This window comes from Anolis sagrei, chromosome 1 (assembly GCF_037176765.1).
Source record: "Anolis sagrei isolate rAnoSag1 chromosome 1, rAnoSag1.mat, whole genome shotgun sequence".
Taxonomy (NCBI): Eukaryota; Metazoa; Chordata; class Lepidosauria; order Squamata; family Dactyloidae; genus Anolis; species Anolis sagrei.
The window spans coordinates 51,211,141-51,226,919 of record NC_090021.1 but is presented as its reverse complement, the minus strand read 5'-3'; the positions used below and the strand labels follow the sequence as shown (position 1 = coordinate 51,226,919).

Sequence of the window (15,779 nt, the reverse complement as noted above, 5' to 3'; positions counted from 1 at the left end):
ACAGCCAGCTGAGGAAGCACCGGCTGGGGCGCATGCGCACTAGAGACCCAGGAAGCGAGGGGGTCGCCGCAGGTACGCATGCGCGGCTGGCCAAGTGAGCATCTCGCAGAGCGGCTGCTCAATGGTAAGAGGGAAACATGGGAAGTAAATTGAGAGGGAATGGGTCAGGGCGCAGTGGTTTCCAACCTTTGGGCCTCCAGGTGTTTGGGACTTCAGCTCCCAGAATGCCTGGTCGTTGGATAAGCCCTTCCACACAGAATATTAAGGCAGAAAATCGCACAATATCTGCTTTGAACTGGGTTATCTGAGTCCACACTGCAATATATTCCAATTCAAAATGGATAATGTGGGATTTTATTCAGCTGTGTGTGTGGAAGGGACCTGAGAGTTAAAGCCCCAAACATCTGGGAACGACTGGCTTAAGGCATTACAGATGAGTGGCTAATAATAGATCACATTAGGGGTGCATCTGCACTGCAGAATTAATGCAGTTTGTCACCACTTTAGGGCTCAATGCTATGGAATCCTGGGAATTGTAGTTTTGCGAGGCACCAGCACTTTGGGAAGAGAAGACTAAAGGCCTTATAAAACTACAACTCCCATGAGTCAGTAGCGTTGAGCCATGGCAGTTAAAGTGGTGTCAAACTGCACTAATTGTATTATTTATTTATGTATTTCTATCCTGCTTTTCTCCCAATCAGAATTCAAAGCGCCAAACAAACATGTAATAAAAACATTATAGAGCATAACAATAAGCATAATCATCACACCACAAACATATTGAATAAACATGATAAAACTGGCGACATAAATAGATAACACGACACAGTTTAAACATTCAAGAAAGTTTAAAAAATCTCATCTGGTATCCATGCCTAGGCCATAGTCAAGCCCATTGAATATATACAGTAGCTATATACGTATTAACACAGGCATCACAAATAAACAACAACATTTTAATTTTTAAAAGATTAACCAGTGTGCTGTGGAATGCTCTTTTGTGTCCACCAAGTACATCATGTATTGGCTAGGGGAAATATGTGTGTTTGTGTGTGTGTGTGTCAAATCTGATCCTGAAATCTTTGTACCATATAAACTTGATGGGCACTTTTTTCTGTAACAGAGACATGGAAATGACGTGGAGCAGACCTTGTTAAGAGAAGAATTTGGAGAATCAGAAAGTTCTCCAGGATCAATTTCACATGGTTTTGTGACCTACAGTTACTACTTATTCTTAACAGAGAGTTATAAGAAACAGGCCAGTTAAAGTTCTATTTTTTAAAAAAACCTAAATATTCAGTGAAAGCTTTCATTTCAGTGCATTCTAAAATCTAACAAAATATAATTTATAAGCAAAGCGATTGAAGCTGAATATTGATACGGAGCATGGATGAAGAAGAAGATGACTACATGTCCGATTCCTTTATTAATACAAAGTAAGTAGATCATTTTTCTAAATTTAATGCTCATCATTATCTGGTATATATGGTAGCAATAGTCAAAATGCCTTTGTGCAATTGTAGGTATTTGAGAAATATTTGGTAATAGATAAAAAGGTCTTACTCATATGGCATTCTTTTAAAGGATATATGGATAACAACAACATTCTAATGTTACCCAAGACCTTTGGGCAGAACCAAAGTTACTAATATAAAAAAGATAATGATAGGGATACATTTGGAAAGACCGAAATATAGTTGGTGAAATCTTAGATGACAATCCAAATGTATCCCTATCATTATCTTTTTAATATTAGTAACTTATATTCACTTATATCCACTTGGAATTGCACAAATTGATTCACAATATCCTTGTTGTATTCTTTCCAATTTTTGGCAGTCTTATGGTGGGGTTTTCTTGGCATTACTTGCTCTGAGAAGAATTGATTTTGGTTTTCTCTGAAGCTGAGAAAGTTTCCGTAACTGAGCATGGAGTTGAACCCTGTTCTCCATGTACTTTACTTAGAGATCCGGTTTGTATCTGTATTTTGTGATCCAGCAAAGTACAAAAGTACAAAATTATGTCTAATAATATCAATGAGCATAAAAACATGTTTCAGGGAGGAATTTCTACTTTATACTCTTTATAATCTATTATTGTTTTACTTTTGCTCAGCCAGGATGTCAGGCCAGGAATACCATTGCCAAGGCGCATGAAAGAAACCTTTAAGAAAGAAGAAAAACAAAAAGAAGCCAATGAGAAAAGTAGGCAGAAAAGTATAAAAGAACAGGAGAAAGAACAACGTGACACCGTTTTAAATATTGCATTGGGCAATGAAAACAAAGGTTTTGCTATGCTTCAGAAGATGGGCTACAAAACTGGGCAACCTCTTGGCAAAAGTGGTGAGTTTTTCAATTTACAGTTTTCAAGATGTGGCTGTAATGTCACTACTAAAAAAACCACTGTGATTCTAGGCTGCATCAGTAGGAGCATAGATTGAGGGAAGTCATGGATAGTCCTTGGGGTCTCTTCTATCTCTATCATTCTCTATAGTGCCAGCATCTAGTGTTTTAATGCTTAAAATAAAGTGAAAAATATATGATTATATCAGATGTTGCCAGACTGCAGTTCTCATCAGCCCTCGGCCACATCATCTGTGGGGAGGAATCATGGGAATTCTAGTCCAACAAGAAGTCCTACAGGTCTGCCTCCAAAGAAGATTGTTTGTAACCTATGTTTGTACAGAAATCCTTTCCTGCAAGTGATGAATCATCCAGACGACTGGGTGTAACGACGCCACCAGTTGAAGGGACGTTACCAATTTGTCAGGGTCTCCTACAACTTGTAATGAATCTACAAAATCGATAACACAGCCACTAGTAGTATGATGTTTATCTTCCTTTGTTGTGTAGCGCGGCTTGAGTCGAAAGTATATGAAACAGACTTGGATTTGTTTGCTGTAGTCTCTTGATGTCGTGGGGAAACAATCAATTCCTGCTTCGGCATTATATCAAGAAAAAATGATGTTCTCAAATGGAAAAATAAGTTTATCAAGATTTTATTTGTTTCTTTGTTTGTTTACAGTATTTATATACCACCCTTCTCAACTCCAAAGGGGTCTCAGGGCGATTCAGAGTGTTGGCAACAATTCAATGCCATTGATAAAAAACAGTATAGAACATCAAAATTGACCCTCCCCTGATAAAACATTAAGTATTATTGAACACACCACATAAAATAACATCACATATCACACAAAGACATAGCCGTTGTCCATAAACAATCCTGGGTCATTGCACTTTCAACTTTCACTTTAAATATTCCTATGATGGGCCGAGCGCTTGGTTCCACAGCCAGGTCTTTAGCTGTCTCCTAAAGGTCAGGAGGGAGGGGCAACATGTTACTATTTCACAAAAAGTTACAAATGTTTTAATGATCTATGAAGTTACCAAGTTTTATCAACCATTTTGAGCCCAAAACAAATCTAAAAAATTAGCTGAAAATGGAGAATATCTCATGAGGCCTTATGACTGAGGCTAAGGGGTTGTTTGTGTGCAGAGAAAGACATCTAACAGTAATCATTTGAAACTTTGTGCCCCACCATTTTAAATGACAAAGGCTTTCATTCATGAGTAGTTCATAGTTACAGAGATTTGGCGATTTCAAATGGGCCCACCTTTTTTGAGACACCCTGTATATCAAAGTAGCAAAACCCCTTGAGAAGAGCTGACAGAGACTTAGAAATACCACATAGCATTGTTGAAAAACCTCAATATTTAAAAAATTGGACTGCATTTCAGAGAAGGCAACCTATTTTTAATGGATGTCATTTTAGTGATCAAGAAAAAAAAAGGATTCTGATATGGATGTGAAAGATGAGACAGGACAGGGGAAAGATAGCTCCTGTGCGGAGTGCTTTTTAACATCTACTGTGAGTGTTTTCATTTTCCACAGGGAAAGGGATTGTTGAGCCCATTCCTCTCAACATAACCACAGGTTTGTGACAAATCTACCCTCTCTAATTTTTTAAATTCAAACACAATAAAGCTCAGCTTGTTAAAGTTGTGTTTTGAATTTGGAACAGGCAGGAGCGGGATCGGACATGAAGAAGTAAAGAAACGGAAAGCTGCCGAAGACCTGGAAAGCTATAGAAGAAAAATGCATATGAAAAAGCAAGCAGAACAGCAGACAGCTGATCTCTTCAAGTAATGATGGACTCAAATTTATACAGTTTTTAACCTGCAATAACACTTGTATATTTAGAAGATGAATGACAGTTCAATGTGGTTCACACCACACTTTTAATGCACAAAGTCCTAGGCTTAATTCCTGGCATCTCCAATTAGTTTGGTTTCTTTGAAATCCTGTATTTGGCTTGATACAGAAAAAGCTTCCTTGGAATATGTCATGGGGTCGATTAACCTGTAAAGCAAAGCTATGCAACTCCTTAAAATCCTCCTAATGTTTTAAGACTAATAATAATAATAATACTTTATTTATATCCCACCACCATCTCCCCAAAGGGACTCAAGGCAGCTCACAAAAACACTTGAAAGTGCAACACACATAAAATACACAGTACATGAACATACAGGGTGAGGCAGCATAACTTCCTTTTTTTAAATGCGCGCCATTCAGTCGGTTGAAGATGTAGCAGAGCACTAGCAGTCTCGTTCGAGAGGCGGGAGTATAAAGTTTTGTCCTGACACAGTTCAGTCGCCATCATGCATTGAAAGTGAGGAGCTGCTTTTGCCATTGAGGCCTACTTTTTGAGCAAATTTGGAGTGGCCAGTCCGCTCGCAAGATTTGGCCCCTTGTGATTTTTTTCTATGGGTTTTTTTGAAATCCCGTATTAATGTGAACCGTCCAAGGACCCTACAAGATTTGAAGACCAGCGTCCAGGAAGAAATTGCCAACATAACGCCTGCTATGCTGGCAAGCGTCATGACAAACGCCAGAAATTGGTTAACTCAGTGTATAGCGAATGGGGGATGTCACCTACCTAATTTGATCTTCAAAACTATGTAAAAGAAAACTTTAGGTATGTGCCTAAATTATAAAAAAAAATCTGATTCATACAATGGGTTTTATTAAGTTTTGAAAAAAGGAAGTTATGCTGCCTCACCCTGTATAAAGAAATGGCAATGTTAATTTACATAACAAATTTGCATAAAACGTCATAAAAACCCTTATCACCCCAGCCAGCACAACAAATGGTAAGGGATTGTCGTTGACCAGTATCAGATTGTCTTGCCTCTTTCTAACTAACCCAAAAAGGAAAAATTATACATAAAATATAAACCAAGTCATGGTTTAGCCAGTGATACAAAGCACACATATAGATTGGAACTATATAGTCAGTCCTCTAATGTTGACTTTCAGGGAAGGAGGTTTATATTCTAATGACTTTCTTAAGAAAAGTATAGTTAATTATATTTTGAGAATAATGTGCATGGATTTTCTGCTCAAATAGTAATAACTTCAATGCTTTCATTTATTGAGAGATACCATGTAGGTATGTTTGCAGAACTGACTTTAATGCTTATTGTTATTTTAATTAAAAGAATGAGACTAAGGACAAAACAAGAGCAGCTGCAAGTCAAACGGGACCTTGAGAAAAGTCAGAAAGCCTGTCAACAATTAGATATGCAAAAAGTAAGTTTGCATTTAGAAACTGTTATTAGTTAAGAATGTGAAGAATACTTTAAATATTACTCCTCCTTAACAAATTTCAGCTTTTCAGTGCTGTAAAAAATCTTTGATGAGGAAACCTACACCTCTTCCCATCACAAATATTTCAATGAGTATTCATTGGGGTTTTCCCCCTAAAAATATTCCTATAATCTTTACAGACTAAAGGAGAGATTACAAGAGTTTGCAAATCCTATGTGGATTTCTTTGCAATTTTAAATTGCCTTTGCTGTACTGTTTTAGTGTATTTAGAACAGGCATGGCCAAACTTCAGCCTTCCAGGTGTTTTGGAAGGCCTAAGAAGGAATTATGGGAGTTGAAGGCCAAGCACCTGAATGGACGAAGTTTGCCCATGCCTAATTTAGAACATTAAAGGAAATTTGTATCTTTTTCTGTTACCAAATTGCTAAGAAATTACTGAAGTAGAATATCAGTTCTTTCTGTATTCTTAAGGGTCTTGAACTCCCCAAAGAGATTTGGTATTGGATAATATCAGACAATGAAAAAGAAGATGCAGAGGAAGAAGAGGAGGAGGAGGAGGAGGAGGAGGAGGAGGAGGAGGAGGAGGAGGAAGAAGAACACAAAGTAAGTCTGTCTTCTAATACTGTAGAGGTGGCTGACTAATAGTTCCACTTTTTAGAGATCCATAGTAGTTACTAAGCCAGATACCTTGTGGGAAGACAACAAGAATATTAAATGCTAAACAATGTTGTTCCTTTTCTGCCATGGCCCTTGCCACCCTCAGTCCAACGTCTACTTGAATCTCTGTTGATAAATTGCCCTTTTACACCTGTTTGCTCTTCCCTTCTGAAGATCTTTGCTGGTTGGGAAATTCTAGAGATTTTCAAAAATTGTAAATTTTCCAAGTTTTGCATCAGATTAGTATCAGGTCTTGGCTTTCTCCATTTGACTCCACTTGAGCTAACATCTCAACTAGCCCGTCTAGCTTCTTTAGCTGGCTGTGCATATCACTATTCTTTAAGGCAGGTCTACATAATATACAGTCTGTGGGCCAGACACAGCCCGCAAAGGACTTCCCTGCAGCCTGAGGAAGGCAGGCAAGGGAAGGGCCAATCAGCAAGGGGAAGCCAGCCTATTTGACAGCCTTGTGCAGGAAAAGGGGGCAGCAGAGACAGGGCCAGGATAAATTGGTAATCATGTTGCAGCCTATTATGATTAAGCATGGAGGGAGGAGTGGTCTTTAGAAGGGTTTTTTTTAAAAAAAAATGGCCGTTGACAACTGCCAAGTTGTGCAGACCTGCTTTGATGTATTTGAACCCTTTTGCTTCTTTTGGAGTCCACCAAGCTTTGGGTAGCCTTTATATTCTTTCAGGTGTCCTGTTCTGTTTATTGGCAGTGCAGATCTGGTACCACAGTGCATCTTTTTTTGTCTCTCCATCCACCCTTTCTCCACCTCTTGTGATTCAGGGATCTGGAATGTGATGTGGGAAATGTTTGCCATTCTCAGTGAGGAGGGAAATTAGAAAAGTAGGAGCTGATTAACTGGGCATCTTTGTGATAAAATGGTGACAGCTTTGTACCATTCTTTGCACCTTGCTGGTATCTCTTTGCTACCTAAGAATAAATGAAGGAGGAGTGCAGAGAAACCTGGAGATAACCGAATTAAACAAAAAATTCTGCATGAAATACTTTCTCTGATACTTCTGCAGTAGATTTTCAAGGTCCGTTAATTGTTTCCATTTTAACCAGTGTATTATTACATGACATATACTGCTTCATTTTCAGTTGATGAATAAAATTTATTTTCTGGTTCTGCTCATGAAATCACAAAAGGTAGCTGGAAAGTTGCATTTTTATTCCTGCTCCAGCATTTGATGGAGCCTCTCTTTTCTTTTCATGTAGTTTTCAAAAATTGTTATCCTTTTGAATGACATTGGGTTTGACTTTGTATTTATGTACACACTTTTGATAACTATGCAACATCCTTGGGGGGGGGGGGACCTTCTCTAACATTGGTTCACCACTTGAAATCAGAGTGGTGGATGAAAATGCACTGGGCTTCATGTAATTGTATCTCAGTAACATGTGTCCCGTTGGGAAGCTTAAGTAAACATTTTGCCTCTGGTTTCATTTAGCACACTCCAATATTTGAAGCCAGAAAGTAATTCCTAATAAGCTGCCTAGTGTGCTTGGGATTCTTGTGGTTCCCCCCATCAGGTTTGCTTTACAGTTGTTTAATGCCATGTATCCTTCCAACAACACCGCTGCTCAATAACTGTATGCAGCATTCCTCTGGACCCTTTTAAGTGCAAATATTACTAAGATAGCACAATAGTGGGCAAAGCAGTTTCAGCCTTAGCTGGAGTAGCTAATGAAAGAGTTTGCAAGTTTGGGTTAAAATAACAACCAGAGAGGCATAGATTGCCCCCTTATGTGATGTAGCACATAGCACCTGCTTTCAAAAAACTCTTGAGATCTAAACAATAATTTTGTTTTTCCCTCTGCTTCTCTACACGAGCAAGGAAAAGAGGAATGAGCTGTCACAGAGTAAACACTTTGAGGTACCACCTGAGATAAGTGAGTGGGACAGTGAGTGGGTACTGGTTTATTTATTTATTTACTTACTTCACTTGTATACCGCTCTTCTCAGCCAACGGCGACTCAGAGCGGTTAACAACCAGTATCAACAATACAGTACAAAATCATTAGTCATTTAAAACAGTAATATCAATTAATTAACATCAGGACATCAATACAACAATACAGGAAAACAACAATCCATCACTTCTCATCAATAGAATCAGCCTTGTCCATACATGGAAACAAAACCGAGGTGCCAGCCATCAAAAGTCTCTGACTGACTTCAGATAGGGACCCAAATCATGTTGGGGGCATGTCCCCATTCACAATCTGCAGGAAGGTTTGAGGGCATTTTCCCTCTTATTTTTTTCCCAAAAGACATTTAATGAAGATGTCAGAGAATGCAGAAGTGCACATAGAGCTTTTAGTGCTAGTGAAAAGATGGAAGGCAAACAGAACACCAAGTAACCAGGCAATTAGTTCATGGACAGGTTGCAAACATACCGTAAGTAAACTGGGAAGACTTTTATTACGATTATTAGTGGATGATACCAGGTGCTTCAAGGTGTAACTTGCTTTCAATTTTCATTATTAACTAGGCCTTTCAAACAGTATTACTTTTTAAAAAAACAACCATAGTATTGGACATATATTTGTCCTTTCATGAATACAAGGAACCCAAATCCAGTGGAATTTTCTGCAGGAGGAAGGAAGGCAACTGAGAGCATCGCTGCAAGTAGAAAAGGGAATTAGCAAAAATATCCCCCTCCTTTTTCCAGTAGGAAGGTCCTGTAGATACTCTGGATCCCACTGATTAAAGATAACGTCCAATAACTTGTCCATCACTTAGATAGCATAATGTTATACTAAGGGAGTGGTTCTCAACCTGTAGGTCCACAGATGTTTTGACCTTCAATTCCCAGATATCCTAACAATTGGTAAATTTTCTTGGATTTCTGGGAGTTGTAGGTCAAAACACCTAGGGACTCACAGGTTGAGAACCACTGTCCTAGTGTAAATAGATTGCACCACTAGTAATATGGTCATGCACTTTCTCATTATGCAACAGTCAATCCAGCTGTTCACTCACAAATATGAACCACGCCCTTAAAGATTATACACAGTACTGAATGGGATACACTGTTGTTGTCTGAAACAAGGTAGCCACATGAGAAGCAGCATTTCTTCCAGCATAAAGGCATAACAGAATTCTGATTTACATTTGCAAATCTAAGGTCATGTGCACCTTAGATTGCTAGAATAACTTCAGTGGACATTTTGTATTAATATGTACAGTAATTCTGTTGTGTTTTTTTAACAAAACCAGGAATCAGAAAAGTTGCAAGTTCTGACAGCGTATTTAAGGAAAGAATACTTTTATTGCATCTGGTGTGGCACAGCATATGAAGGTAAGCATAAACCCCCTTTTCCCTATTAATTACAAAGTACTAACACTGAAGTAGTAATTCTTCATCTTATTTTTCAGTTGTTCTGCTGGTGGAAACCTTTTAAAATTAATGTGGCTTTTTTAGTCTTCTGGCTGAATTGATAAATAATATCTAATTACAGATATAAATTGATAACCAAGCTGCTATCCTGGATCTCTCGGGGTATACAGTGTTTTCTGTAATGGCACTCTTAGCACTAAGATAGCTCACATTGGGCCAGAAAATCCAGATCCGATTCCTCTGTGTCCCAATTTCATCTTCGGATCAGGACAAAGGCATCTTTCTGAAAAGAAGTGTTCCATGTCCTGATTAGCTGCTTTTGCTCATCTGAGATCTTTAAAGGTTGTCATGTAAAGAATAATCCTTCTGTGTTCTCTTGCTGAGGGAACAGCATCTGCTATCAAAGATGTGTGCTTTGGAGCATTAGGAGAACTTTTCAGAGTGGTTTTTGAGGTACATACAGAATTCCACAAGTAATCTCTTTATATCTCACTGTTCTTTATTACTCTGGTGCTTGCTTTCTTATTTAAATTGCTTACAAGAAGACTTCAAATATTGCCCTTGAATTTCTTGATTTTGTTCTTGCTGCATGTGTGGGTGCTCATCATAATAAATGTGTCACGAGATGGGTTTGTGAAATGATTAATAGATTCCAAATCACGACCTCCCTGAACCGCTGCACTCTGGATAGAAAGTGTCCCAGAAGCAAGCAAAATACAGCAGAGTCCTTTCTCAGAAAAAACATGCTTCAGCCCGTCTGTCAGCAGAGTCCCAACTGTATCTCACCTCACCTACACACGGTTTAGTAAACTCCTGGATTCAAGTTTTCATCCAAAATGTCCAGAGGCTTTAATTTTCAGCATTGCAATATATACAAATGTACAGTAGGGATACACAGATCCATTTTCACGCTTGTCCTTACAAACGATCAGACTGCCTGAGAGTCAAGATACAGAATAGATAGATACTGACAAAGAGTCACACAGGAGAGAGATGAAACCTTTCATCCCCCTTCTATATTCCTGGCAGGTTGTCAGGAAGGGACAATGGATGATTTAATCCCTTTGCAATACACCTCACATGGTTATGACTCGACCATTACCACATCCCCTTAGGTATTTCATCGTGACATTCATAGTGATTTCCCAGATGATATCAATATTTCACATGTTCATCAAATTCAGGTAATTTTTTGTTAGGTCATGCTTGATTTAATCTGTAAGAATCATGTTATAACTTGTTTTTATAAGCGGGATTATTTTGGTTATTATGTTTTATCTATTTAAAAAAGTTATAGCATGATACTTATAAATTAAATCAAGTCTGACCTAACAAAAATTATCTGAATTTGATGAACATGTGGAATATTGATAGCATATTGATATCTTTTTATAAGCGGGATTATTTTGGGTTATTATGTTTTATTGGGGGGGGGGGGGTGCTGATGGTGCAATGGGTTAAACCGCTGAGCTGCTGAATTTGCTGACCGAAAGGTCGGTGGTTTGAATCCAGGAAGCAGGATGAGCTCCTGTTGTTAGCCCCAGCTTCTGCCAAACTAGCAGTTTGAAAACATGCAAATGTGAGATCAATAGGTACCATGCAGTCATGCCAGCGACATGACAAAGGAGATGTCTCCAAATGCCAGCTCTCCAGCTTAGAAATGGAGGTGAGCACTACCTCCCAGAGTTGGACACGACGAGACTTAATGTCAAGGGGAAACCTTTATCTTTGTTTTATCTGGTAACTGTACTGAGGCATTGCATGTTTGCCGTTTCATTTGCTTGGAATCTGCCCTGAGTCCCCTTGGGAAGATAGGGCAGAATATAAATAAAGTTTTATTATAATACTAGCCGTTCCCTGCCACCCATTGCTGTGGCCCAGTCTGGTGATCTGGAAAATAAAGTAATGAGAAAGTGTTGATTACTAATATATGTAATTTCTTTATGCTTGTGGATAAACAGTATTTCTTGTTATTTCTTTGTCAGTGTTGAGGTGGAGATTTTCTGGTTTGCCTACTCTGGGATATGTAACATATAATTGTCCTTCTTTAGGGGTCCCTTTCAAATTTATGATACTATATCTGGGTGTATGTGAATCATATACATCTATCTATATCTATGGCTGGATGGCTCTTTGCCAGGAGGGCTTTGATTATGTTTTCTTGCCCTGGTGAAGAGAGTTGGTCTGAATGGCCTTAAGTATTTTCTGTTGGCCATGGGGGTTCAGTGTGGGAAGTTTGCCCCAATTCTGTTGTTTGTAGGGTTCAGAATGCTCTTTGATTTTAGGTGAACTATAAATTCCAGGAACTACAATTCCCAAATGTCAAGGTCTATTTCCCCCAAACTCCATCTGTGTTCATATTTGGGTATATGGAATATTTGTGCCAAGTTTGGTCCAGATCCATCATTGTCTGAGTCCACAGTGGTCTCTGGATGTAGTTGAACTACGATTCCCAAACTCAAGGTCAATGACCACCAAACCCTTCTAGTGTTTTCTGTTGGTCATAGGAGTCCTGTGTGTCACCTTTGGTTCAATTCCATCATTGGTGGAGTTTAGAATGCTCTTTGATTGTAGGTGAACTATAAATCCCAAGAACTACAACTCCCAAATGACAAAATCAAAAAATTTTGAGTGAAGGACATACAGTGGGTTGTTAGGTGTAGGCTGTCGAAATTTGGTGTCAATTCTCCCCCTGGTTTTTGAGTTCTGTTAATCCCACAAACGAACATTACATTTTTATTTATATACACACACATACACATATACATACATACACTTCTCCCTTATATCGGTGTGACATATCTCTTTTGGCACTTGTATAACCTCACTTTTTATAACTTACAGATCAAGAAGATCTATCTTCAAACTGCCCTGGAGACACTTTCGCAGATCATGAATAGTGCTCTTAACAAGGAAAACAGGATCAAAAAGTCTGCTTAAGATCTATGCAGGGATCTGGGTTCATGAGGCAACCGACTACTTTAGAAGACCACATATTTTTATAAACTGAAGTATTTTGTGAAGTGTTTTATGTTTAAAATAGGAACTTGGTGAATGAATTTCTAATCATTTGGAAGTGCACCCATAAAGTGGAAGTTGGAAACAGGAGTTGTGCAAATCACTTGACTGTAACATGGCCGAATGGTATTTTCTTTCAAAATAGAATACAAAAACACAGCAAAGCAGGTGAAAGGCCCTGACCGTTTTCTCCCATTTTAAGATAGGCACCAGCCCTTTTTACCTGTTCATACATTATGGCAGGGGTGTGACATCCCTAATGAAATAGGACAGTGTAGCTGAAGAAGTCCTAAGTGGTAGTCATGGGGCATCTGTGATAAAATTTGGCAGTAAACCCTGCTCAGTAGCTCTTTCTTCTGAATAAATGAACAAATGTAACACTTTACTATTGACCATTGTTTTGTCAATATGATATGAATGGGTTTAAACACTTCGTTTTATATACACATTTATAACTTGAATAACTTGGAAGGCATGGTGTTCACTCTCATTTGTCTCACTGTCGTTTGTAACTAGTAGTATGTAAGTTGGATGTCTATAACCCGAGGACCACCGGTATAAATGTAGAATCTATACATCAAGGAATCTGTTTTAAAACAAAGCAGCTCTTTCAACTAGGACCTAAAGCTGACAAGTGTCTTGAGAGGCTAAAGAGACCACCCAGTTCAAGGCAGGATTTTCAGAATTTTAAAGAACTACGCCTGTAGCTCTCAACACCCTCTCCTCAATTTTTCAATTATTGCTTTGCCAACTGGTTGACCAATCTCTCCCATATAGCTATATATGTATTCCCAATTTAAAGAAGTGGACTTTAGAAAATGATTCTGAAAAAGAAAGCAGTAGGGCTTGAGATGTATTTGTGGTCTCCCGCAGTCTCCTGAGACTTGCAGTCTGTATTAATATGGTGTAGGGCAGCAGCAAATCATGAAGGTGTAACCATTTTTTAAATCAGTGATTCCCGTCCTGTGGTCCATGGACCACCAGTGGTCTGCGAGAACTAAAATATGATCTGCGACCTCACTGTTACTACACAGTTGCAACAAGAGCGACTGGTCCGACAAAACCCTCTTATAGTGCTGAAGCTTAATAAACATGGTTTGCTGTGGGCGAGCAGGTAGTGACTACTGGATGGCATATATTCTGTATCAGAAACTAGAGCTGATGTGGTCTATCCAATGTAATTTTATGAATCAGAACCCCAAATACTAAACTAAAGTTGACCAAAAACTGATTCGTAACCCTTTTGCTACTAATGTTGGAGAGAGTCCCTAGTCAAAGTGGCCACTGGTCAAAAAAAGACTGGGAACCACTTTTTTAAATGGACACCCACCCCATCCTGCCATTTGATACTCCCTAGAAAGGAGTCACTTTCAATAAATTATTACATTAGACTGTTGGTCTCCCTGCATTATCTTTTAAAACCCTCCTGCTTAGATACATCCTTCCTCTGTTCACGCCCAGTGTTTATTTTAAAGTTTTTAATTACATCTGGCCCGGCCATAAGGTTTCAAATTCTGTGTGCTATTGTTTATATGTAAGTTATATTGATTGTTCTGTTCTATTTCCTTGCTGTTTTGTTTTTACTGATGTGTTGTTGGGCTTGGCCTCATGTAAGCCGCCCCGAGTCCCCTTGGGGAGATGGTGGTATGGTATAAATTATTATTATTATTAACTGATCCCACTTTTTGGGAGATTTGTTAAACTTCCCAATACATACAGTGTCAATTTGAAATTGCAAGAATTGGTGCAGTATTATCCTGTCTGGCACTAAAACACGCATAACATTGACCTGTGTGAAGTCCCCCTGGGAATGATATTTTAATAGCAGGTGTGATCACAGTGGGGTGCTTCCAAATTATATTGTGAACTAAAGCATAAACAATAAAATGGTGACCACTCGTGGATAGTTACAGATGATCAGCTCATGCTAGCAGAGAAGATACAGGAAAATGCTCCTGTGAGCCTCTGCTGCATTATGTTCAGCAGTTACACTTCTCTATGTGATGCATTCAGGTTCCCACAAGATTGTCTTGCAGCCACCTCATATCTTTCTTAGGGGAGTAGGGAACACCATTTAAGTATTGGAGCTGCACGCCTACAGTCCACCTACAGGAAATACATTTGTCATAGTCATATCCAGGCAACAAAAGAAAACAAAATCAACAAAACGGCAATCCCTTTATTGTCATCCAATACATCTTGCAATCTTTTGCAGCATCACTGACTCCTCCATCAGCAAAAATGTTAACAATAATACATGAGACATATTAGAAAAATGACAATGCCAGAGTCACAGACCTACATTTTATTTCAGATGTCATTTCTGTTGTTAGTCAAAATGGTCTAGAGCTTATTGCAGATTGTTCAGTGCATGTAACCCAGTAACAAAATGTAGTTTGCCAGTTCAAAAAAATGAGCAACACAAGAATGCAAAAAACCCAGAAATTTACTCTTGAGTATTCAAAGCAGTGTCTTCAAAATAATCAGCAGTATAATTTCTTCTGAGTTGTATTACACTCATATATAGTCCATAGAATTCAGAGAAATAAATCCTCCAATGCTTCTTGGATGTAGAGTTGCTGCTTAGCATGAAATGTAGATGCTGCCAGCCAGGAGCTTTGTGCTGAACAGCAAGCTTTCCAGGAGCAAACACAAAAGTAAGCCCAACTCACAGGACAAACTCTCCCTAGTTATATCCCTCTGGGGGTCACCCAAATTGATCAGCCTTGATTACCCAGCCTGTGATTGCAATTAACCTGGGCATGTTTTTCTCTTAACACACACACATGCACCTGCACACCCGGTATTGATTCCACTGTAACTTACCCATATACCTTAACAGAGCTGGAGTGTCCAACCTTTTGGCTTCCCTGGGCTACACTGGGAAAAGAATTGTCTTGGGCCTTATATAAAATATGCAAACACTAACAATAACTGATGAGCAAAAAAAATGCTAAAGGGTTTTGTGTGGTTTCCAGGCTGTACAGTGATGTTCTAGCAGCATTTTCTCCTGTCGTTTCACCTGCATCTGTGGCTGGCATCTTCAGATGATCTGATAGTAGTAAAGCAAATGGAGTATATATACCTGTGGAATGTCCAGGGTGGGAGGAAAGGGCCATTGTCTGTTAAACAAGTGTAAAG

General features: G+C 38.8%; 1 protein-coding gene across 2 annotated transcripts; it reads left to right on the top strand.

Annotated features, from left to right (window-relative positions):
- The first annotated feature begins 23 nt into the window (after positions 1–23).
- Positions 24–13,023, top strand: GPATCH11 (G-patch domain containing 11). Of its 2 annotated transcripts, none has more exons than XM_060753981.2 (9): positions 24–124; positions 1,124–1,436; positions 2,120–2,342; positions 3,895–3,936; positions 4,025–4,145; positions 5,505–5,595; positions 6,085–6,216; positions 9,500–9,581; positions 12,465–13,023. In XM_060753981.2, the coding sequence occupies exons 3-9, from the start codon at positions 2,153–2,155 to the stop codon at positions 12,518–12,520; spliced, it is 714 nt and encodes a 237-aa protein (XP_060609964.2). In that variant the 5' UTR covers positions 24–124; positions 1,124–1,436; positions 2,120–2,152; the 3' UTR covers positions 12,521–13,023. The 2 variants fall into 2 exon arrangements, with proteins under 2 accessions (XP_060609964.2, XP_060609963.2); XM_060753980.2 differs by having other exon boundaries at positions 2,116–2,342.
- Positions 13,024–15,779: the final 2,756 nt, after the last annotated feature.

Bases quoted from the DNA above. Each gene is read 5' to 3' on its own strand.
- GPATCH11 (XM_060753980.2), top strand. From the start codon at position 1,387: ATGGATGAAGAAGAAGATGACTACATGTCCGATTCCTTTATTAATACA. The intron at 4,146-5,504 runs GTAATGATGGAC...TTTAATTAAAAG, and splicing joins CAGACAGCTGATCTCTTCAA to AATGAGACTAAGGACAAAAC. The intron at 9,582-12,464 runs GTAAGCATAAAC...TATAACTTACAG, and splicing joins GTGTGGCACAGCATATGAAG to ATCAAGAAGATCTATCTTCA.